Source organism: Lethenteron reissneri, chromosome 44 (assembly GCF_015708825.2).
Source record: "Lethenteron reissneri isolate LAM-NWPU_2019-01 chromosome 44, ASM1570882v1, whole genome shotgun sequence".
Classification (NCBI taxonomy): Eukaryota; Metazoa; Chordata; class Hyperoartia; order Petromyzontiformes; family Petromyzontidae; genus Lethenteron; species Lethenteron reissneri.
In genome coordinates this window covers 7,182,941-7,207,744 of record NC_083822.1, presented here as the reverse complement: position 1 = coordinate 7,207,744, position 24,804 = coordinate 7,182,941, and the positions used below count along the sequence as shown (strand labels likewise).

Here is a 24,804-nt window from a genome sequence, read left to right as displayed (position 1 = left end):
TGTCGATGTTTTTGTTTTTTTTACAAAGTATTTGTTGATGCTGCTGCGTTGGCAGCGTGCGCGCAAAGCACGAATCACAGCGAAACGCGTCAATGCCTCTCGTCAACAGCACCGCCTGAGAGAAAATGACAACGTTGCGGACAATGGCACCTCTTGATAGCACACAGTCTTGTCGACAGAGTTTAACTCGACTAAGATTGTTTTTTTTTGTACTTTTAAATGACCCGTGTAAGAGCAAGCGCCTATGTTGTATGATGAACGTGTTTATTGCTTCCAAACGACGCTTTGCTGTTTGAGTTGGACTGGGACGCAGCAGCAGCAATTGTTTAACACGCCCGATGATGTATGCCGATGAGACCCAGTAGGTCGAAACCGGTCTTCTAGTCTAGACAGGGGACCGTCTAGAACAGCGGTTCTTAACCTGGGGCATCTCGCACCCCCTGGGGGTGATTGGTGCCCTTTCTGGGGGTGCGAGACGTGGACAGATTTTTCCGTGAAGGTAAATGATCGAAACACAAATTCAGCGCGGGCAACGTAAGTGCAACTACTTTGTCAAATCAAACCGATGTATTTATTAACATTATAAAAAAAAAAATTATAACAAAAAGGGTGTAAGGCTGTCGTTTTATTTTTTATTATTATTGTATTACTTCCCTTCTACGTGACTTTACCGAAAGAACCAAGAAGAAGCTGCCGTAAAGGTTATAAGAACCACTGGTCAAGAACCTCCATCTCGTACAGGTCCGTATTTCACCAACAGCGAAACGCGACAGCGATTGCAGGGCTGCACTTTTACATCTCGAGGTAGGAGGAGACATTTAGCGACTCGTACCGAGAGCTAAAACAACTGCCTTCGACGAGGCGACCACCAGCCCCGGGTGTCTGAGGATTCACGTGCGGACCAGAGACGTCTGTGTATGTCTTTGTCTTTGTGTGTCTGTGTGTGTGTGTTCTTGTCTTTGTGTGTCTGTGTAGTGTGGCGAGCGGTTAGCGCGCTGCGCTACGAACCGGGCGACCCGACTTCGATTCCCGTTCACGGCCAACACCACTGACGATTATCTGAACCGGTACAGAGTCTCCTCTCAGGTCGACTCAGCATCAAATGAGTACCTGTTGCGGTGTGTAAACATCGCCACTGGGGAGACAAAGGCGGCCGGGCGTGGTGCTGGCCACCAACCTCATCGTGTGTTGTGCCGTCCGTCAAAGGTGCTCGCTAACAGCACTTGCCCCAACAGTTTGTCAAGGCTACACGGGGGATCTTTGTCTTGTTTTGTCTGTGTACGCGTCTTCACACGTGCTCGCTAACAGCACTTGCCCCAACAGTCTGTTAAGACGACATGGTGGTGGTGATGGGGGGCGGGGATCTTTGTTTTGTAGGCGTCTCGCTGCTGCTGATGGAAGTTTTTCTCTCCTGGGTGCAGTGACGACCCCACGGAAAATGCTCTCCTCTTAATCCCCCCCAACGGCACAGCCCACCCGACCCCCCGCCTCGTCTGCTATTCCATTGCTCACGTTCTGACCACCACCACCACAAGTGTTTGTGTGTGTCTGCGTTCATGTGTGAACATGTGTGTGTGTTTTGTGTCTGTGTTATGTTGGGAACGCGGTAGTCTAGCGCTTAGCGCAGTGCGCGCTACGAACCCAGCGACACGAGGTCGATTCACGGTTAAGATCAGTGGCATGTCTCTGAACCGGTCCTGCGCCTTGCCTAGGTCGACTTAGCCTTAAATGGGCACTTGGTGCGGTGAGTAAACAACATCAGCACTGGAGAGACGAAGGCGGCCGGGCGGGGTGTTGGCCAACCACCTACTCGCTTTCTGTGCCGACCTTCATAGGTGCTCACTAGCAGCACTTGCCCCAACGGTCTGTTAAGGCTGTACGGGTATCTTTGTCTTTGCGATCACTGTCGTTTGGAGAAATGGGAGACGAGACATTGGAGTTCGTGATCAACCAGCATCGGCTGCTTGTGTCAATAATGAACGCTTCTTCCTCCGATCGTGGCAATGCAATTGCTGCTAATACTCGGCTTTTTTTGGGGGGTTAGATCGCGTAAAATATAAATATGTTGTTAAACCCGCCACCACCGGACACAGCCACCATCACGTGACAACCCTCACTCATTGGCCGTGTCGGGTGGTGGCGGGTTTAACGAGACATTTATATATTTACGCGATCTAACCCCCACACAAAAAAAAAACTCTATTATGGATGATATTGGTCGCGAAAGCCTACTGCGTGTTAAACTGCTTTTGTTGCTGTCGACGATGATGACGGCTCTGCTCTTTCTTCTCTCTTATCAACGACTGCTGCTGCTGCTGATGATGACTATAAAAAATAAAAATACGGCATCGAAAAACTTGCGGACAGGGAGAGAGACAAGTGTGGCGCTACGTGATTCCGTGTCGTTCCAAAACAACTCCGTCGTCTTCCAACCCGCTCAGTCTGTCAGCAACGTGCCGCTTCACGACACCGCGAGCAACACACAACGCGTTGAGCCAACACGCAACTGTTTGCGTCGCTCCATCGCAGAGCGATTCCAATTGCAGCTTGCTTGTCCGTGAAATACGTACCGGTGTGGTGGGGTAAAGCGTGGTGGGGTAGTGTGGGTGGGTAAAGTGTGGTGGGGTAAAGTGTGGTGGGGTAAAGCGTGTTGGGGTAAAGTGTGTTGGGGTAGAGTGTGTTGGGGTAGAGTGTGTTGGGGTAAAGTGTGTTGGGGTAAAGTGTGTTGGGGTAAAGTGTGTTGGGGTAGAGTGTGGTGGGGTAAAGTGTGTTGGGGTAAAGTGTGTTGGGGTAGAGTGTGGTGGGGTAAAGTGTGGTGGGGTAGAGTGTGTTGGGGTAGAGTGTGTTGGGGTAGAGTGTGTTGGGGTAAAGTGTGTTGGGGTAGAGTGTGGTGGGGTAAAGTGTGGTGGGGTAGAGTGTGTTGGGGTAGAGTGTGGTGGGGTAGAGTGTGTTGGGGTAGAGTGTGTTGGGGTAGAGTGTGTTGGGGTAGAGTGTGGTGGGGTAGAGTGTGTTGGGGTAAAGTGTGTTGGGGTAAAGTGTGTTGGGGTAAAGTGTGTTGGGGTAGAGTGTGTTGGGGTAAAGTGTGTTGGGGTAGAGTGTGTTGGGGTAGAGTGTGGTGGGGTAGAGTGTGGTGGGGTAGAGTGTGTTGGGGTAGAGTGTGGTGGGGTAAAGTGTGGTGGGGTAGAGTGTGGTGGGGTAGAGTGTGTTGGGGTAGAGTGTGGTGGGGTAAAGTGTGGTGGGGTAGAGTGTGTTGGGTAGAGTGTGGTGGGGTAGAGTGTGGTGGGGTAGAGTGTGTTGGGGTAGAGTGTGGTGGGGTAAAGTGTGGTGGGGTAGAGTGTGTTGGGGTAGAGTGTGGTGGGGTAGAGTGTGTTGGGGTAGAGTGTGGTGGGGTAAAGTGTGTTGGGGTAGAGTGTGTTGGGGTAAAGTGTGTTGGGGTAGAGTGTGGTGGGGTAGAGTGTGGTGGGGTAGAGTGTGGTGGGGTAGAGTGTGGTGGGGTAGAGTGTGGTGGGGTAAAGTGTGGTGGGGTAGAGTGTGGTGGGGTAGAGTGTGGTGGGGTAGAGTGTGGTGGGGTAGAGTGTGGTGGGGTAGAGTGTGGTGGGGTAGAGTGTGGTGGGGTAAAGTGTGTTGGGGTAGAGTGTGGTGGGGTAGAGTGTGGTGGGGTAGAGTGTGGTGGGGTAGAGTGTGGTGGGGTAGAGTGTGGTGGGGTAGAGTGTGGTGGGGTAGAGTGTGGTGGGGTAGAGTGTGGTGGGGTAAAGTGTGTTGGGGTAAAGTGTGTTGGGGTAGAGTGTGGTGGGGTAGAGTGTGGTGGGGTAGAGTGTGGTGGGGTAGAGTGTGGTAAAGTGTGGTGTGGTATAGTGTGGTGGGGTAAAGTGTGGTGTGGTAAAGTGTGGAGGGGTAAAGTGTGTTGGGGTAGAGTGTGTTGGGGTAAAGTCTGTTGGGGTAGAGTGTGTTGGGGTAGAGTGTGGAGGGGTAAAGTGTGGTGGGGTAGAGTGTGTTGGGGTAGAGTGTGTTGGGGTAGAGTGTGTTGGGGTAAAGTGTGTTGGGGTAGAGTGTGTTGGGGTAGAGTGTGTTGGGGTAGAGTGTGGTGGGGTAGAGTGTGTTGGGGTAGAGTGTGTTGGGGTAAAGTGTGGAGGGGTAAAGTGTGTTGGGGTAGAGTGTGTTGGGGTAGAGTGTGTTGGGGTAGAGTGTGGAGGGGTAGAGTGTGTTGGGGTAGAGTGTGTTGGGGTAGAGTGTGGAGGGGTAGAGTGTGTTGGGGTAGAGTGTGTTGGGGTAGAGTGTGTTGGGGTAGAGTGTGGTGGGGTAGAGTGTGTTGGGGTAGAGTGTGTTGGGGTAGAGTGTGTTGGGGTAGAGTGTGTTGGGGTAGAGTGTGTTGGGGTAGAGTGTGGTGGGGTAGAGTGTGTTGGGGTAGAGTGTGTTGGGGTAAAGTGTGTTGGGGTAAAGTGTGTTGGGGTAGAGTGTGTTGGGGTAGAGTGTGTTGGGGTAGAGTGTGGAGGGGTAAAGTGTGGTGGGGTAGAGTGTGTTGGGGTAGAGTGTGGTGGGGTAAAGTGTATTGGGGTAAAGTGTGTTGGGGTAGAGCGCGGGTACTCACAGCTATTTTGCCTGGCCAGCCTGTGAGAGTGTGCAACAAGTACACTCTCGAAAGACCAACTCTCTCACAAAATATTTCGCATTTTTTGAGTCGCTGGTAGAACGGAGTCGGCATGTGGCTACTCGAGAGGTATACTGGATGTGGTCTACCGAGTGAGGACATTTTCCAGATTTGCCGGACAGACCCTGCTTCCACTAACCCCTGACTACGTCGCACTGCATCAGCTCAGCCTCTGCACAGCGTCCTGAGTACGCTTGCAAACATGACCATCTACAGCAGTTTGTAATTCCACTGCTGGGTGAATTACTCCCGACGCCGTGTTAATCGCGTGGTTGTTTGACCATACTTCACCACGCTGGTCACATGGGACGGGTTGGTGAAGGAAGTGGCGTCCAAAATCAGATCCTTTATCGCTCACCACTAATGTTAGCCATGCCCCGGAATCGAGCAAATTTTCTCTCGGTTCACGGAGCAAGTTTGCGAACCGCTATGCCACTGCTCCCCGCTCCCCCCCAAAAAAAGTCATCATCAGCCGTAATTTTCATCGATCATAATCAATCCGCTGCTGGCTGACGGGGGAGGGGTGGCCGTTTGACTTGTTAGAGGCTCGGCACTGCTCGTATCGGGCACCTCGGCAGTGGCGCTTCCCTCTGGCTAATGGTGGAAACTGCAGCCCTGTACGGAGTAGCCAGTGAGTTCCGTCGAAGATCACCTTGTGTCGGCCAGCTCGCATGCAAAGCTGCCAGTGAGTGGTTGAGTGGACACGTGAAGTGAGTGATTAATTGAATGGGTGAGCAGACGACTCAATGAGTGCGTGAGTGAGCGAGTGTATGACTGAGTTGGCGAGTAAATGGGTAAGAGTGGGTGAATTAGTGAACTAGCAAATGACTAAACGGGTTAGTGAGTGGCCGGCTCAGTGAGTGACGGAGGGAATGAGTGGGCGAGTGTCTAAATGGGTTGTCAGTCAAGTGAATGAAAGATTGACTGAGCAAGTAGATGATTGTGTGAGTGAGTAGATAGGTGAGTGGATGAAGTGAGTGACTGAGCGAGTAGAGATGATTGAGTGGGTGTGTGAGTGAGTGTGTGTGCGTGACTGCGGGGAGCGGTAGTGCAGCGGTTAGCGCGACGAACCGAGTTCGATTCCCGCTCACGGCCAACCACCAGTGGTGACGATTATATGAACCGGCCATTGGTCCTCCCCTAGGTCGACTCAGTCTCAAGTGAGTACCTCGTGCGATGTATATACATCGCCACGAGGGAGACAAAGGCGGCCGGTCGTGGTGCTGGCCATCCCCTCGTGCTGCATACGAGGGGGTGGGTTAGGTGTTCGAATACAGCACATTCCCCAACAGTCTATGAAGGCTATACGGGGAATCTTTGTCTTTGGGTGACTGGCTTACCGACGAGCTGTGTGAGTGACGCATTTTTTTCTCCCAATTCACAACAGACGAACGCGACACCTGATAACCGCGTGGAAGAGTCGAGTGAAATGAAGTCTTTATTTTGAAAGGGAGACATTTTCGTATCTTGTGTCGCCACTGTTGGCAACCACACACATTGATTGGAAGAGCAAACACGCAGGAAAATAACGCGCGGAGAGAGAGAGAGAAGTCATCGGTGACTTTAATTCCCCCCTCGATTAAAAAAAACCCCTTTATTTGGCTGTTTTTCTCACGACAAACACATCGCAAAAATCACAAATGCATCACACGGTAGCAGTGTTCATATACGACATTCGTGTTTCACTGATCAGTGGTTAATTACGAGTCACGTGTTAAACGATTGTTTACAGCCCTTTGTTAAATCCACTGCTGGATGAAGGCTTCCCCCACGCCGTGTTGGCCATAGCGTGGGGGTGGCGGCGGGGGTAGTGGGGGTAGCGTGCGGGGGGGGGGGGGTGACCATACTTCACCACGCTGGAAAGTTCGAGTTGATGATGTTGTGGTTTACCAAGACCGGTTGAGATGTCGCTAATTTTAGCCCGTGTGTTCGGGAAATCGAACTTAGGTGGCCGAGTTTGTGGTCAAATGGGAAAATGAGGAAATACGTGTCATTGCGATTGCACAAAGGCAGGGGAATTTACACATCGTGGTCTTGCGCTGTGATTAGATTTGCATTGGCGGCTCTTTCATAGAAAGCTGTGTCAAACAACCATATATACCCCGAATAAGGGTCGTCGTCTGAAACGTTAGCCTGTCGCTGTCTATATGGTCCCCTTTATCGGACGGTGTTGATGATGAATGAGGGGAGTGTTTTTTTTTAGTTTTCGTCATTTTCTCTGCAAGTTGATTCACAGACGCGGGACATTGACACCTAAGGTTTGCGTTCGACAACGTGATCCTTATTTTGGATTGCTGTGTGTATATAGATTCATGTGTGTGTATAGATGACTGTGTGTATATTTAATTGATGTGTGTGTATATCGATGTGTGTGTATACACACACATCGATATACAGACAGTAATCTAAAACAAGGGTCATGTCCAGTAATCTATCACTGTATATGTAATATAGTATACACTATATATTTACATGAATCTAATTAAAGGACCACACACACACAGAGCGCGACAGCGAACGCTACGCACGTGAGTGGAGGAGCGGTGGAGCAGCGATTAGCGCAGTGCGCTGTCATCGGAACCACGGTGGTCTGAGTTCGATGTTTTCCCGGCCATGGCTAACATCAGTGGCGAAGCGATATCCGAACCGATGCCCCCCCCCCCTCTGCCACCTCCGCACCACCAAAAGACAAAGATCCCCCGTATAACCTTCAACAGGTCGTTGGGGCAAGTGCTGTTAGCGAGCACCTGCGGGGGGTGAGTGGCCAGCACCAAGCCCGACCGCCTTTGTCTCCCTCGTGGCGATGTTTAATACACACCGCAGCGGGTACTCGTGTGAGGGTGAGACAACCTGGGGGAGGCCCAGGACCGGTTCAGACAATCGTCACCGGTGTTTGGTGGCCGTGAGCGGGAATCGAACTCGGGTGCGCCGAGTTCCGAGCACAACGCGCTAACCACCGCGCCACCGCTCCCCGCCACAACCACCACCACCACCTTCGCCGAGCCACACTGACCACCAGCGTGAGCGAAGTGTGATCGAGTGGAACAACCCACACGCCTGATGCCGCGTTGACGCAGAGGCCTTCATCCAGCAGTGGATTGACGAACTGCCTTGGGGAGAAGCACCGACACGAAGCACGTCTCATATCTCGTGTAAACATCGCTGCTAAATGTGCTAATGACCATAGACCCAAATCACCATCATCATCAGCGGCAATTCATGATGTTGTATCTATCTAGAGCGAGATGAAGACGTCATCCCAACGGTCCTGCGTTAGCCAAATCCCATATCCCTCCGCGATGAACTGATACATACAACTTAGCATACGAACTACTGTAATACAATAATAAACTACTGTGGATTTTGTAAAAAAAAAAAAAACTAACGCTTGTCGGCTACGTATTTGGTACAATGGCACAGTTATGTACAGTATATTACTTTGACAAATGTTCCGTGAAAAATATAACGACTTTGTACGACTGTGTGATTGTATATCCAGGTGCGTGTGTTTGACAAATGTGCGATGTTAACGTCAATGGGCAGCTGTTTCATAGCTCAACTCTACTTTAGATATTCACGCAATAGATGTCCATAGCGACTTAGCCTCCTGCCTATACCAACGCAGCCCGTAGACTATGCATATAACACTACGTATACATGTGTATGCGTTCATCTACGTGTGCGTGTGTGTCTACATGCACCAAACGTATATTATGTTCGGCAGCACCTTTCTCAGTCCACTGCTGGATGAAGGTCACCACTCACCACCCCCGCCCCCCACGACGTTGTAAGGTTATGGGGGTCGTTTGACCATACTTCCTTATTCCGGTTGTTCGTGAAGAAAATTATCTTGCCGTGGGCTGGGGTTCAAAACGGAGAGGTCTCGCCCGCAGTTCATTGCGCTGTGAGCGCTAACCACTGCCCCAACGCTCCCCCGTCGTCAAACATACTGCGTATGCACACACAACATATATATACCGTGTGTATGCGTGTGTGTGTGTATGTGTGTATGTGTTGAGCTGTCAGACATGCATATAATGCCTATTCGAAGTACCACATGAGCATTAACTCGTGAACCATGCATATACATATGCCGGTATAATGTATACATATTATAATCACCGGAGCACTGTGTTTATATCCATCGTAACGTCATTTGGCTTGTTTACTCGTCAGAATTCGTTTGCTGGCGTTGCCCCCCATCGGTGTAAACCGAACCTCGAGGTAAGAGACGTTTAGTATAAATTGCTTCTCCTGGAAGAGAATCGTTTCTTAAATGCCTCTGCACGTTGTTCCACGAACTCAACAGTTTCACAGCGTAAATCCGCTACTAAAACGGGGCACAACACGCGTAATGATGTAAAGTAATTATAATAATTAAATGGAATAGAATAATTAACCAATAAATTAATCTAGCACTTACTTAATTAAGCCGCTGCTGGATAAAGGCGATGCATGTGTGTGCATAGCATTCATAATGATAGTGATGATAAAGGCGATATGTAATGGTTGCGTATATAATTCATAATTCATGCGTTAGTGTCGTTTACATAATTCTAAAGCAAGACACACGGTTGACTATTGCAATGTTGCCATTCGTGTAGACACAAACAAATACAAAGACCCTCCATATAGCTTTAAAAGACTATTAGCGAACACCTATGAAGGCCGACACGGCACGCGAGGGGGTGGGGTGGCCGCCACCACGCCCAGCCGCCTTTGTCTCCCCAGTAGCGATGTTTACAAATCGCACCAGGTACTCCTTTGAGGCTGAGTCGACCTAGGGGAGGGCCCGGGACCGTTTCAAATAATCGTCGCCGGTGTTGGCCGTGAGCGGGAATCGAACCCGGGTCGCCAGGTTCATAGCGCAGCTTGGCTAACCGCTACACTACCGCTCCCCCACATGTTACACGCACGCACACACACAGACATCAAGTGCGCGTGTGTGCGTTTGTCTTTGTGGTTCGCCCACTGCGCTGAACAACAGCAGCGACACGAGTTAGAGTCCAGTTCACGTAACAGATGCTGCCCTCGTCGTCTCCGTCCATCACCAACGCGTAGCGACCAGAGTGGTGAAGTATGGTCGAACAACTCCCACGAGTGACACGTGGCGTTCCGTCGCGGGTCGATAACCATCGGTGGATTGGTGACGTCACTCGAAGTACAGCGCTAAGAAATCAGCAACTGAGAAGAAGTGTTTATATTTCATCATCAGCTGCCGTGATCGATCCACTGCTGGACGATACCTGCCCTCAAAACATCCGGATGTTTTTTTTTTTTTACATCAAATCATTAAGCAAAATGTTCTAATCAAGTTGCAACAAGTTAGGGCGCCGCAGACTTTACTGCTCGCAGCAAAGAGTGCATGCACACATTTATAATCCGCACCACACACCTCTTTCAGTTTGCGTGATTCAGTTTGTTGTCTTTCACTCGCCACCTCCGATTAGCACGGTGCGAAAGAAGTTCAACGTACATACGTGTTAGAAAGCCGGAGCGGCACATAACGAGAGAGTGTTCTTGACCAGCACCGCGCCCAACATCGGCCGACTTTGTCTCCCGACCGATGATGCGTGTAACATCGCCACCAGTTACTTGTGTTCAGGTCGGGGCCACAACCACGTGGTCAGATGTTCGTCGTCAATAGCCGTGCGCGGGAGTCGAACGCGGGTTCGAACGGGCGCTGTAGCGCAGTGCGCTCACCACTACGCAACAGGGAAATGCAGCAAAACAAAGACACAAATGCCCTTCGTCGCCACCTGCAATTTGCGTATCCGCAAAAAAACCCACGAAAAAACGCAACAGCGACTCGGCGCGACGCAACCCGCGACGCAACTCGCGTTCAGCTTTCGCATCGAGCGATGCAGCTGCAGGTGGTGGAACGCGTCGAATCAAGCAGCCGCCGCGCGTAAACAATAAACAAGCAGAAATACACGGACGAGGCTGCCTCGTCCCCATCAATAAATGACGTGAAGTCGCGCTGGCGTTATCCACGATCCGCCCACCAGCACCAGCCTTCTGTTTAATCGGCCAACATTGGGCACTTAAGTGTATGGCGCTCGGGCTGTAAATGCCACGGTAACTATTAAAGATAGTCGTGGTATGTACGGATCTATCGCTGACTATTTGTACGGGGTGAGTACACAGGTGTAAGACCTGCCCCCCCCCCTCTCACTCTAAGCATGTTCACAATGTACTACGCGTCGACCTACCCGCGTGCCCTGCCGCGAGGTTCGTGCCTCGGCACCATCACAGAGAGGAGTCGGTCACTGACGAGACGCCTCTTGACAACGCACAGCTTATCGTTAAGCCCGAGTGCCGGAGCCAGCCGCCTTCCACCGTCACGATTCATTCGGAAAGACGGACAGAGAAAGAGCAGCGCCAGCAGTAGCAAGAATCATCATCGGCGGCGGCAGCAACAGCGGCAGAATTCACAATCCATGGGTTTCCTCCACCCTAACAGCAAAAGCCACAAACGCTCTCAGCCACACGGTCCAGCATTCACCCACCCATCCACCTCGTACAAGCAACTTGGCACCCCCCACCCATTCGGCACACCTCCTCCTCCCCTTGCCCCCCCCCCATCATCCATCCCACCCCTCCTCCACCACCCCCTCATCCCCCACGGGGTGCCGACTCGCAGAACTAGAAAAAAGTAGAAAATAAAATAACGAAACATTCAGCCAATGGGGATGGCTTCCCCGCCCACTGGAGGCATGAGTCACTCGGCGATGTTTATAATTAGGCGTTTATAACGTGAGCGAAGCCCAAGTGGAGTTTGTGCGCGGCTCTGCAGGGTCGGAGAGACAGAGAGAGCGAGAGTGAGAGAGCGGAGCGAGCGCAGGGGCTGAGTCGTTACTCTCCCATCGTTACCATCGTCGGTATCTTCATTCGCCATTGCTACGGTTCGGGCAGCAGTTCTTTTACACAGTGAGCGTCGATGCCCTCCCCTCCCCGCGCGTTGACGCGACGTGTCAGCAGCACAGGCTAAGCTCTGCATTGCATCTCCAGCGCTGGGCACCCCTCCGTCCGCGCAGTCGGTCTTCGCTGCCTTGTCCCGCGAGAGAGGCGGCGTCGGAGCCATCGACCGAGAGATAGGCGCGCGCGCACCCACAGCGAGACACGCGCCGAGCGAAGCGTTAGCGAGAGAGAGAGAGAGAGGCAGCCACACACACACAGAGCCGCAGCAGCGCGCAGAGAGGGGGAGCGAGCGATTGGAGCGAGCGAGCTAGCGTGCGAGCGATGGCAGAGAAGCGACTGCACACCATGCTGTCACACGTGCCGAGCCCGGACGTGTCCGACGTCGAGTCTGAGCCGTCGCTGCACGGAGGCTCTCTGAGCGGCGCTTCCGACAGCGACGAGAGCGGCCTGGGCAGCTACGGGGCCGGGATGAGCGTCGGTGGCGGCGGCGGCGGCTTGGCCGGCAACGTTGGCGGGGTCGGCGGCCACGGGGTCGCGGGGTCCCGCAAGAGCGGCTGCGTGACTCGGTATGACGACGACGAGAAGTTCCCGGACAGCATCCGCGAGGCGGTGAGCCAGGTGCTCAAGGGCTACGACTGGACCCTGGTGCCGATGCCCGTGAGGGTGAACGGCTCCTCCAAGTGCAAGCCGCACGTGAAGAGGCCCATGAACGCGTTCATGGTGTGGGCGCAGGCGGCACGTCGCAAGCTCGCCGACCAGTACCCGCACCTGCACAACGCCGAGCTGAGCAAGACGCTGGGCAAACTGTGGCGGTGAGTGTGTGTTGGTGTGTGTTGGTGTGTGTGTGTTGGTGTGTGTGTGTTGGCGTGTGTGTGTGTGTGTTGGTTTGTGTGTGTGTTGGTGTGTGTGTGTGTGTTGGTTTGTGTGTGTGTTGGTGTGTGTGTTGGTGTGTGTGTGTGTTGGTGTGTGTGTGGGTTGGCGAGTGTGTGTTGGTGTGTTGGAGTGTGTGTGTGTTGTTGTGTGTGTGTATGTTGGCGAGCGGTTGTATAGCATTTAGCGCGCTATGCTACGAAACCCGGCCACTGGAGTTCGATGGTTATTAGGACACGTCCTGGTCAAAGGTGCTGCTACTCGCCAACAGCACTTGCCCCAACAGTCTGTTAAGGCTATGCGGGGTGGGTGGGGTGAGGGATCTTTATCTTTGTTTTGGTAGGCCGTTCCTCCTTCTAGAGTCTGTTGTTCTTATCATAGTCTGGAGGTTAGAACTCACCTTGCGCGCTTTTGACTCGCTCACACCGTGCCCTCGCTGACATGCCCTCTCCTGTCCAATTGCAGGCGAAATAAATGTCCTCATCGGCATCGGATATGTCTCTCTCTCTGCGTGTGTGTTCAAAATAAAATCGTCAATGTATGTTGCCTGTGATGCACGTGCCCTCACTACTGTGTCGGCATTGCGACTTGAGTTTCGGCTGCGTGTAGACGCAACGTAAACACAACAGTGTGTGCGCGTGTGTTGCATCGCGTTGCATTTTCTGTATTACATTAATTACGAGACTCCGTTTCAGCCTCGCTTGCCAATCAGTCCGTTTGCTGAGTGCATTCATACCAACCTACTCCGCCACCACCCCATGCTTTTTCGATCACGAGGGTTATGTTTGACCGTCGATTCTTACACGCTGGCCAATGCGGGTCGGTGCTCAATCAACCCTCCGTGGCTGACGCGTCGTGCAAAGGGGGCGTTCATCCAGCAGTGGATTGACAGGCGTGGTCCTGAGCGATGCATCGGTGAAGGAATGGACGTTTGTAGCTGGGGATGGCTCAGAGAACTGGGAATTGTTCACGGGTTTGCTCCGTCTAGCGGTCGCCGTTTCGATCATGGTGATGTTGCTTGACCATACTTCTCCACGCTGGTTATTAGAAGGTTCGCGCAGTTTCGAGAATCAAACTAATATCTTGTAACGCACATCAGTGAGTGAAATAAAATATGATTTTAAACATATGAGCTGAGTTACGTGACCGCACGATATTACAAAGTCAATCAATATACACGTGAGATGCTTAGACACCAGATATACATCTGCTAGGGTAGAGCAAGGGCGGGCAATGTTGGCCACCACCTAACTGCGTTAGATTTATGGGCACGGCTAACATCAGTGGCGAGTGATTGATATCAGAGCCGGTTTTGGCCGCCCCCTGCCCGCTTTCCCCAACTGGCACGGGCAAGCGTGATGTAGTTTGTGGTCAAGCAGAAAAGACAAAGATTCCCCGTATATCCTTAATACAAACATTTTTTTGGGGAAAGTTCTGTTAGCGAGCACCTTATAATACGTGGGGGGAAGGGAGGGGGGGGCTGCACCATGGCGGGCACCATTTAGCTCCATCGTGGGGAAGTTTACACATCGAACCAGGTGCGCATTTGAGGCTGAGTCGGTCGAGGGGAGGCCCAGGACCGGTTCGGATACTAGTCGCTGATGTTGGCTGTGAGTGAGAATCGATCAACAACTCTAATGGATTCACAGCAAAGAACTGCACAATATACTTTTGTTTATCATTGTTGTTATTGGTCAATTCCACTCAACATCACAACAATACATGTTGCGATACTGCTGCGTGGGCAGTGGTGCATATATAACAGCCGACGTTTCGGGCAATAACCTGTTCAAAAGGTTACAGGATTTTTTTGTTTTTAATATGACGGGCATAACTTGTATTCTACTGGCAGTGCCTTGCACCGATAATCCATATTGTTCCAATCCAGCCTAGCAGCAGCTTTCCACAAAATATCGCTGCGAAATTAAGCCCTGGTGCTGAGCCCTTTGCGAGAATAATCTAAAGCAGCGTGGCAGTGGTGCCCAGTTTTCAGTGGACTTGGCTGAGGGATTGAGGGATGGGGCGGGGGACGGGTAATGGAGTGCCGTTATGAAATCCCCCAGGGCACGTCTCTCGTTCCAGCAGACGTGATGTAGGTGGAGAGAGAAGGGAGGGGGGTGAGCAAGCGAGAGAGTTCGTGAGTTTGTGAGTCGGTGAGTGAATGGTGCCGGTGAGCCGGTGAGTGGGTTAGCGCATGGGCGAGTGAATTCGTGAGTGACTGAGTGTGCGTATGAGCGAGCGCGTGATTGAGAGAATGCGTTCGCGCGAGAGTCATTTGGTGAGCGCTCGAGTGAACGAGTGAGGTTGGTGAGTGAGGTTAGCGCGCGAGTGAGTTAAGTGAATGAGCGAGCAGTGAAATTTAATCGGCGAGTGAGTGTATTGGAGTGGCAGCGAATGAGTGAGTGAACGTTCGTTTTTTAGCAAGCGACTGAGTGCGTAAACACGCGAGTGATGAGTTACTGGATTGAAGTGAGTGAATCAGTGAGTGTGTGATTGAGTGAGTTATCGAGTGAGCGAGTGAGTCGGCGGTTGTTGAGTGGCTGAGTGGAAAAGTCAAGTGAACGATAGTGGATACCCATACACAAAAAATGAGGCCATCTATTTGCCATGCCTGTCCAATCCACGTGGTTGCCACCTGCCTCTTCCATACACGTGATTGCACACGCGGCTGCTACTATCCCATTGCGTCTGTATTCGCGCACGAGTCATATGCAGTAGTTACGTGTACTAATGTTATTGTTTTTCTTTCTTCTGTGTCCGCGCGTGAATTTATCTCCCCATCTCTCCATCATCATCATCATCATCATCATCTTTTCAAACTGGTATTCATTATCATCGTTATCATTTGTAAATCATCGTCGTCATTATGATTGATGATCCAAATGCTCTCTGCAAAATCTCATAACTTTCGGCCACCATCATTGCGATGCAAAAAAATACCATTTGCTCGCTAACCATCACCATCATCACCACAATCATCAATCATCATCGTTGATGACTGCCCATTATCATCGTGATGTCAAAAATTACTATCCGTTGCATCACTCATCGCCGTAATGACCACCATCATCAATCATCACCACACCATAACCAATCAATCGATCTCATCATCATCATCATCATCGCGATCATCATCATAATCATCATCGCCGCACGCAGCCTCCTGAACGAGAACGAGAAGAGACCGTTCATCGAGGAGGCCGAGCGGCTGCGCGTGCAGCACAAGAAGGACCACCCGGACTACAAGTACCAGCCACGCCGGCGGAAATCCGTCAAGGGCTCCGGCGACGGGGACGCGGCGAGCCCCTGCGGAGCGGACCCCCACGGAGGGATCTTCAAGGGGGTCCACTGGCGAGGGCGGGTCCCTGGGTGACCCCATATCCCTGTCGGCCCACACCGGTGAGTGCTCGACCTCACCAGCCTGCTATTGTGACACGCCGCCGGTGGCTAGAGATGTTTACTACCTCGCCATGGTTTACAGGAGGTCGTGGGTTCGATCACGAGCCTGACGCCTGCTGCTGTATATTTGGAGTTTGTGTATCTCTCTCATCATCATCATCATCAGGGAGGCTTAGGAGATGTTAATCTACCTCGTCTGGTATACAGGAGGTCGTGGGTTCGATCACGACCCCTGACGCCTGCTGTATATTTGTAGTTTGTGTGTCTCTCTCTCTCATCATCATCATCACGGTGGATAGGAGATGTTAACTACCTCGCCTGGTATGCAGGAGGTCGTGGGTTCGATCCCGACCCTGACGCCTGCTGCTGCTGTATATGTGGAGTTTGCGTGTCTCTCTCCCGCCCCGTGGTCCTGTGGAACTTTCTCCAGGTCCTGCGGTTTTTCCCTCCACATTTAGAAACACGCGTTTAGAGTATTGGGCTGATATACATTTCCACGCCTTAATCCATTGCGTTGGGAATTAATTTGTGGGCAGGTCACTTCTGAAAAAAGGCAGTGTCACTCTGTGGGTCCTAATCGTAAAAAAAACTGATAGTTTTGTTTAATCTTCTTGGTTCTTTCGGTAAAGTCACGTAGAAGGGAAGTAATAAAATAATAAAAAGAAGACATAATAAAATAGTTCTCACCGATTTAAAGCTTTCGTGACTGCAGGGATTCATCTTCTTGAGAATTATTTTATTTTATTATGTTTTATTTTTATTATTTTATTACTTCCCTTCTACGTGACTTTACCGAAAGAACCAAGAAGATGAATCCCTGCAGTCACGAAAGCTTTAAATCGAAAAGTTTTGTTTAATTTAGAGATGCGTGCTGCGTGTGGGGTGGGTACGTCCACTTAAGCCACAATGTGTTTTTTTTTACGTAGGCAAAATATATGAGATTATAAAAAAAATTAATGATTGAAGCTAACTCACTAAGAGTTAGTAGCGTCGAAGACACGGGGCGCGTGTTGGGACTCAACAGGCAACGCGAGCTGAGAGGATTGTCCAAGGGTGTTGGGTTAAGAAGACCGTAGCTAAGTCCTGAGTTATGACATTTTCTGCAAAGAAATGTGTTAAGAATTACGATAGACGGTGGGGGGCAAGGGGCGGGTGGAGGGGGTTCTTTGTTCGTGGGTGGAGATGCAGCTTCTCAACCCAGTTATTTTGACAGCCCTTGCTCGATGCACTGCTGGATGATCGCCTTCCACACAGCAGATCATTAAACCCACCCAGTTACCTCACTGATCCTTCATCGTTTTTTTTATCTGACTGAGAACGTTACTGGCAAATGCAAGCGTGACTTATCTATGTGAGAGAGTTGGGTAGCTGTTAAATGCATCGGTTGGTGATAAGTACGCGCGTCGCTCGTGGAAATAATTGTTGATATGGCCCGGACAATTTGCTTGCGTGCGATGCCGCTGCTGCTGCTACGTTGGCAGTGGTGCAGGAGCACAACTGACGAAACAAATTCAACACATTTGTCAACAACAACAACAACAACAACAACATTTTTTGATAAGAAGTGTTTCCCCTTTTATCTGGCAACAAAACAGGTGTTAAGTTGTTAAAACACCAAATTGAAACTTTATACATGGAATTATGTCTGCATTAATCACAATACTTGTGGTCAAAATGCAAACAAAAAACATACTCTAATAATATGTGCATTGTCTTTGGAACTGATTGGTCCACGCCTGTTGGCGTCCTCTGGTCTAACACCGTTTGAGACGAGGCTCAAAAGAAAGCTGTCTCTGGTGTGGATCAATCAGTTTCAAAGACAATGCATATATTATTAGAGTATGATTTTTGTTTGCATTTTGACCACTAGTATTGTGGTTAATGCAGACATGATTCCTTGTAAAAGGTTTCAGTTTGGTGTTTTAACAACTTAACACCTATTCACATTATTGGTTCTTTCGGTAAAGTCACGTAGAAGGGAAATAATATAATAATAAAAATATAAAACAATAAAAATTCTCACGAAGTTTCGACTGCAACACAAGCAATCATCATCAGGTGTGAAATCCACAGCAATATTTTTATTTTTTATTTTTTTGTCGCTTTCACACCTGATGATGATTGCTTGTGTTGCAGTCGAAACGTCGTGAGAATATTTATTGTTTTATATATTTTTTATTTTATTATTTCCCTTCTACGTGACTTTACCGAAAGAACCAATAATATGAATCCCTGCAGTCACGAAAGCTTTAAATCAAAATTTAACTTAACACCTGTTTTGTTGCCAGATGAAAGAGGAAACACTTGATGCGATTTGTTTGCTATAAAGACGGGCCATTGCCTGAAACGTCACCTATTATTGAATGTTTCATTTTTCGACAGTGTTTTTTACACGTGTCTTGCTTTTTTTGGAAATCAAATCTTTTTGAAAAAAAAAATCGTCAAAAATAAATGCAAATCAAGTCTAAAAGTAGCAAAGATTGCTCGCGGGATATGATTGAGAGCATAAGAGAAAGACATGCGAGTTGCAGCATTCGTATTTTCGGCGACTGTCCGAAAGCCAGTGGCAAAAAAAAAAAGTGCGTGGGCAGGCGTAGAGAAGTATTACACCTAACAAAATCGCCAAACAAACAAACAAACACCGACGTCAACATTTAGCGCGTACACTTTACGCAGAGAGACCTGAACAATTCCGAGCTCGAGGCAAAGGCGCTCCTCCGCCGAGGGAAGCGTTCGCGCCACCATCAGCGCCGAGGTCAGGCCCTCTGGTGGAGCTCACCGCGTTCCACTTGTCCCCTCGGGGTCATCCCGTGCGGCACGAAGCTGGTGCGCTGTGTAAGCATCACCAATGAGGAGTTTAACACGCAGTAGGCTTTCGCGAGCGATATTATCCATAACAGAGTTTTTGTTGGGGGGGTTAGATCGTGTAAATATTAATGTGTCGCTAAAACCACCACCACCACCCGACACAGCCAATTAGTGAGGGTTGTCATGTACATCACAAAGCTCACGAATTAAACCCGACACATTTATACGTATGTGATCTAACCTAAAAAACCCTCTATTGTGGAGTATTTGAGGAGGTTAAATGTGGCTCAGCGTGGTTCTGACCCCACCGCCCCCTCGTGTGTTCTACCGGACTTAATAGGTGCTCGCTAACAGCACTTGCCCTCACAGTCTGTTAAGGCTCTACAGGGGATCGTTGTTAGTATTCGTGGGTGCGCACGTATGCGTGTAAGTGTCGTTATCACACGTTTATCGTAAGTTCATGTCTGAGCGTTAATGTCAGTGCCTATGAGTGTGGATGTTTGCCTGTGTGTGCGATCGGGGGTGTGCATGCATGTTAATGCGTGTGTCTGTGTGTTCATGCGTCGGTGCGTTAACGTGGTTCATGCGTAGATAAGTGTACGTGAGCAGTGCCAACAGTGCTCTGCCCAATAACCCGCGAGCTGCAGCCGCGATTCACGAAAGATTTCCCGGGGGTTCGGATTCCACTAGGTAGGCTCAGCCTTTTAAACGTACATCCGATTGGTCGAAGTCGCAATTGTGTGTTGCCCGCTCAACAGCGATCCCAACAACCGGGATTGGATTTCAGGTCACTCTTATCGGCTTCCCTAGGTCGACTCAGCCTTAAAAGCCCACCCCGTGCCGTCTGGTACGTTGCCCTTATCAGCTGCGGTCCTGGCTACATCACCTCCTTTTTACTGGCCTTGTTTAGCAGGTGCTTGCAAACCAGGGGCTGACCTCACCGTGCTGTAAAACAACTGAACGGAGAGCCGCGGAGAGACTGAGTAACTTATAATTAGATATCAGGGTTGGTAGGAGGCGTGGCAGGCAGGGGGAGGGCAGGGCGCGACTCAAGTCAAACGGCGAAACCAACGTCCCCACCGAGGCAATTTAGAAACATTTTGGAACGGTGGTGGGTTGTTGGGAGCCAGGGAGAGGCTGACCTTTCAACAGTGGAAGATCAGCTGCCTCCACCCCACCACCACCACCAAAAAACACCCAATACAACGAGGCTGCATAAATGGCAAACAAGTTAAGGGCCGTCCATAAATGACGTCACGCACCTAGGGGGTGGTCAGACATTTGTGACGATGTGTGACGAGGGGGGGTGGGTTTGAGAAATGTGACGTCACATCAAAATGCGCAACTTTAAATAAATATAGACAACACGTTCTACTTAATTAAATATACTTTTTTCATAAATGTTTTCTCCTACAACATCAGAGTGCAGCGGAAAATTAAATACGCACTCCAATGACAATAGTTTAAAGCGATTTGAACCATGTTTTATTTTGGGGGGGCAGAGCTTTGTGACGTCAAATTTTGGGGGGGGTCTGACTTTTTGTGACGCCGTGTGACGAGGGAGTGGGGGGTGTAAAAATCGTCCAAAATCGCGTGACGTCATTTATGGACGGCCCCCTATTCGTCATTATCATCATCATCATTACCAGCACGCTGTTGACGACGATGATCACGAATGCAAATCCGTAGCTTACGCCCGCAGTGCGCAAAAGCGGTCGCGCTATCGTTCCTATGTCTGTTGCTATTTAACCGAGATGGGAAACCCCCCCCACCCCCACCCCGCCCTGCCCTGCGTGCTGTCTGGAGCAGGCCAGGCACAGAGCCCCCCCACCCCGCCCAGCACGCCCAAGACGGAGCAGGGCGCCAAGGCTGGCGGCGGAGACGCCAAGCGCCCCCTCCAGGCGCAAGAAAGTCAAACGTGCGTCGCTCCCACCGCCCCAAGCATGGGGCACACTCAGCAGCAGCAGCAACACCACCATCAGCACACGCAACAGCAGCACCACAATCAACTCCACCACCACCACCAGCAGCAGCAGCAACAGCAGCAGCAGGCTGCGACCCCTGCTCGCCAGCACATCGACTTCAGCAACGTGGACATGGGCGAGCTGAGCAGCGAGGTCATCTCCAACATGGAGCCCTTCGACGTGAACGAGTTCGACCAGTACCTGCCGCACGGCCAGTACGGCTACGGCCTCGCGGCGGCGGCGGTGGCGGCCGGCTGGACGGCCAAGCTGCAGGAGCAGGAGCGGCCGACGCACATCAAGACCGAGCAGCTGAGCCCGAGTCACTACAGCCAGCAGCAGCAGCAGGCTGCGGTACAGCAGCAGCAGCAGCAAAACTCGCCTCCGCCTCCACAGCAGCAGCAGCCGACGATCAGCTACGGATCGTTCAGCATCCAGCACTACGGGCCGCCCTTCTCCGACCTGCAGAGTGCACGCTCGCAGCAGCAGCAGCAGCAGTACGACTACGCGGAGCACCACACCGGCGCCCACCACCACCACCACCAGCAGCAGCAGCTGCAGCACCACCACCACCACGGTGCCCTCCACCACCACCAACATCAACAGCAGCAGGGCAGCAGCCACCACCAGCACTCGACAGCGGCCGTCATGTCACCGTCGTCCTCTTCATCGTCGTCGTCTTCATCGTCGTCGTCATCTTCATCGTCGCCTTCGGCCGCGGCGACCGCCGCCGCGGCCGCCGCGGCCGCCGCCGCCGCCGCTTACTACGGCCAGATGTCGGGGCACTCGCCGGGCCACCGGGCGAGTGGCCTCTACTCGGGCGGCTTCTCGTCGTACGCGGGGGCGGCGGGCCAGTGCTCGCTGTACGCGCCGGGTGGCGAGGCGGCGCCGCTGCACGCGTCCGTGGCGCCGGCGGCAGCGCACAGCCCCCAGCACTGGGAGCAGCCCATCTACACGCAGCTCAGCAGGCCCTAGGGGGGAGGCAGCGGTGGACAAACACAGGCCCAGACGCCTTCGCGTTTCGAGGTGATGTACTGGATGCGGTGTGCCGGGCACGGAAATTTTTGATCCGGTCGGTGTGACCGAAATGGAAACCCCGGGGGGGAGTGGGAGGTGTGGGGGAGTAAGGGGGAGGGGCCAGCCAATACGGGCGAGTGGACATTACCATCACCGCTGCCACCACCGCCACCACCACGACAACAAAACACGTGGAATGGCCATCACAAACCCCCAATCATCAGAGACGACGGGCCCGGTAGTAACGAACACGGCCTTGCGGGATGGACAGTCGTCGGGGAGAGTGCTGGCTTGTTGCTCCGGGTCAGCCTTGGGGGAAGAGACTTGCGGTTCGAGAGGGTCCGCACCCCAGTTGAATTATGGTCGCCGAATGACTGGTCGGCTGAAGGCTGGTACGGCGAGCAACGGGACATTTGGGGGAGCCTTGTCGAACAAACGCCTGCACTGTGGTTGGCAGTGCGTGCGTCTCTGCGGTGCTGATGGTCAAACAGAACAAGATGTGCTGTTCTCATTTTTGGCTGAGGTGACCTAGGGGAGGCCTCGTGGAGTAAGGAATTGAGTCTGGCTGGCAGGATCAGAGCGCAGTGCGCGAACCACTAGGGTAATGATTTCCGACACCATAACTGCCAGCACCACCGTCAGCTCCATTTTCACCACCACCATTACCATGACTACAAACACCACCATAATCAGCACCACCACCATCAGAACCACCACCAGAATCAAAACCAACCCTACACCACCAGTACAATTTACCAACACGACCACTAACCATTACAACCGCCACCATTACCAACACTACCACCACCGTCACCACAACCAGCACCATTGCCAACACGACCACCATTGCGATCACCACCACCAGCACCACCATCACCACCACCATCATTCGCACCACCACCACTGCAAAGCCACACGTAACACGCAGGAACACTACATCCGCCATGGCAGTCCACGGCCAAGCACCGGTTACTTTGCAAAAAAGTTCACGAGAACAAATCGTTTGTGCAACACGTCTGCATATTTAATAATTATTCGAAGGTGTCTTAATCTCACTGTGCAAATGTTTTTTTTTGCGTTGTTGCGTTTTGGTTTATGAAGATGTTTGAGTCTTTTTCGAGTCGACGCGAATGTTGCTGTCGTTTTGCTTATCACATCTGTCGGGCGTTCGAGCTGTTGTAAAAAAAGAACAACGAATGAGTGGCACAGTCGGATGAGATACAAAACAATCCTCTGTGAGGACTAAAGAAGATGCCTTCCCCTTTTCGAAGTCTTCCCTTATGATAATAATGATTAAAATATAAAAAAGTGCTGGTAACAGTCTGTTTCCTGATGATGTCACCATCGATATGAAGACGTTTTTGCAGTGGAGTCATTGTTATCGCCCCACCAACCCATCTCGCCACGGTGGCTAGGAGATGTTAACTACCTCGCCTGATATACAGGAGGTCGTGGGTTCGATCCCGACCCTGACCATGCCTGTATACTTGGAGTTTGCATGTTCTCCCCGTGGTCGCGTGGATCTTCATCCAAGTCCTCCGGTTTTTCCCTCCCACATTTTAGAATGAACATCACGCGTTCAGAGTATTTGGCTGCTACAAATGTCCAAGTGATGATGATAAGCCACTTCGTTGAGCTATCATTTGTGGCCAGGTCGCTTCTGAAAAAAAAAGAGCGATATAGCTCAGTGTGGGCCTTACCTGGTAAAATAAAAAAATAGTTTTTTTAGTTTTTTTTTCACACTCACCGACGAATTCTCCGCGAGTCGAGCGAGGCTTGGCGAGGTCCTCTTCATCCAGTGGTGGATTGGCAAACAGGGCTGATCCTCTGTATCAATGCAAACTGCAAGCCACGTTTTTCATCGGTTTTGTTTGTTGTTCGGTTTAAACTTGCCCGTGCCCCGGGTGTGCGGATGAGTGGCATCGAACAATAACAACAACAACAAAAACGTGAGCCAGTGTAAATTGCAAAAGAGTGGCTCAGTCGTTGGAAGGAACCCGTCTGGGAAATAAAAAATAAAAGAAACATCGCAGACCGAAGCGATGACGGGTGCGACGTACATCGCCTGCCGATCTACGATTTCCAACGTTTTTGTTTCAATTCATACGCATTCAACGGAAGTGTCATTTAGCGTACTAAATGTGATAATTTTATCAAGCGTGCATATTTTATTGTTGTTACTTTTTTAAAACGTATAATTTTCATTTGTTTTTCACTCTCCTTGCTGCCGTCCGTCCGCGATATTCTTATTATTATAACTGAGTGAGCTAAAACAATTTAATCTGGATTCTTTATATTAGTACAGTCTGTTTATGGCTATTAATTTCTCAGAAATTTCTTATTCTTGAACGATGAAATGTTTTTATTTTAGATTTTTTTTTGTTGTTGTTGTAAACATTTGCTTCGACAACGATTCGACAGTTGGGAGGGTTTTGTTTTTCTCTCGTCAGATCATTCATGGTGCCCATTAATTCTTGCGGTCCGCGTCCCAATATACCGTCGCAACCTGCAGTTCGTGTTGCCTCCTGGAGCCGAGATTCGAAAATGAACCTCACCCTCGTCGCATTTGAGATCGATTGAGTTACAATAGAGAGTTTAATGCACTCGAAAATTAACATTGCTTACAGAATTATATTTTGTACATAGTAATAATAAACTTTCGGCAAGAAAAATGCTTCTCGTTGCTTCGATCTGTGTGTTTATACGCCTGCTGTGCTTCACCGTACACAGATCCCTGACGTAACCGCCACCCCCCCCCCCCACAGCATCAGCTGATGCGACGTCGCAAAACACCACCAGTGACGTCAAGCTGCCAGAAACAAACAGCACCATCAACGTTATAACAGATTAGAGTTAACACCCACAGCAAAAGTGCAACGTTGGGCAAACGTTGGGACAAGTGGTCGAAACCGTTGGACGTTGGCCCAACGTCCCTCCATCGTTGGCTTCAGGTTCCACGAACGTTGGCCCAATGTTCCTCCAACGTTGGCTTCAGGTTCCACGAACGTTGGCCCAACGTCCCTCCAACGTTGGCTTCAGGTTCCACGAACGTTGGCCCAACGTTCCTCCAACGTTGGGTTAAGGTTCTCCAACGTAGGCTGAAGGTTCCCTGAACGTTGGGCCAACGTTCCGTTTTTTGCCGGGACGTTTATTAAATTGAGATTGGGAAAAGGGCCGACG

The 24,804-nt window shown here is 50.9% G+C and overlaps 1 protein-coding gene across 1 annotated transcript; it reads left to right on the top strand.

Moving 5' to 3' along the window:
• Nucleotides 1-11,425: 11,425 nt before the first annotated feature.
• LOC133353423 (transcription factor Sox-9-B-like) lies at nucleotides 11,426-24,447 on the top strand. Its single transcript, XM_061569672.1, is given in 4 exon segments — nucleotides 11,426-12,381; nucleotides 15,599-15,788; nucleotides 15,790-15,838; nucleotides 20,456-24,447. Coding segments are annotated over 4 exon segments (1,857 nt in total). The 5' UTR covers nucleotides 11,426-11,890; the 3' UTR covers nucleotides 21,583-24,447.
• Nucleotides 24,448-24,804: the final 357 nt, after the last annotated feature.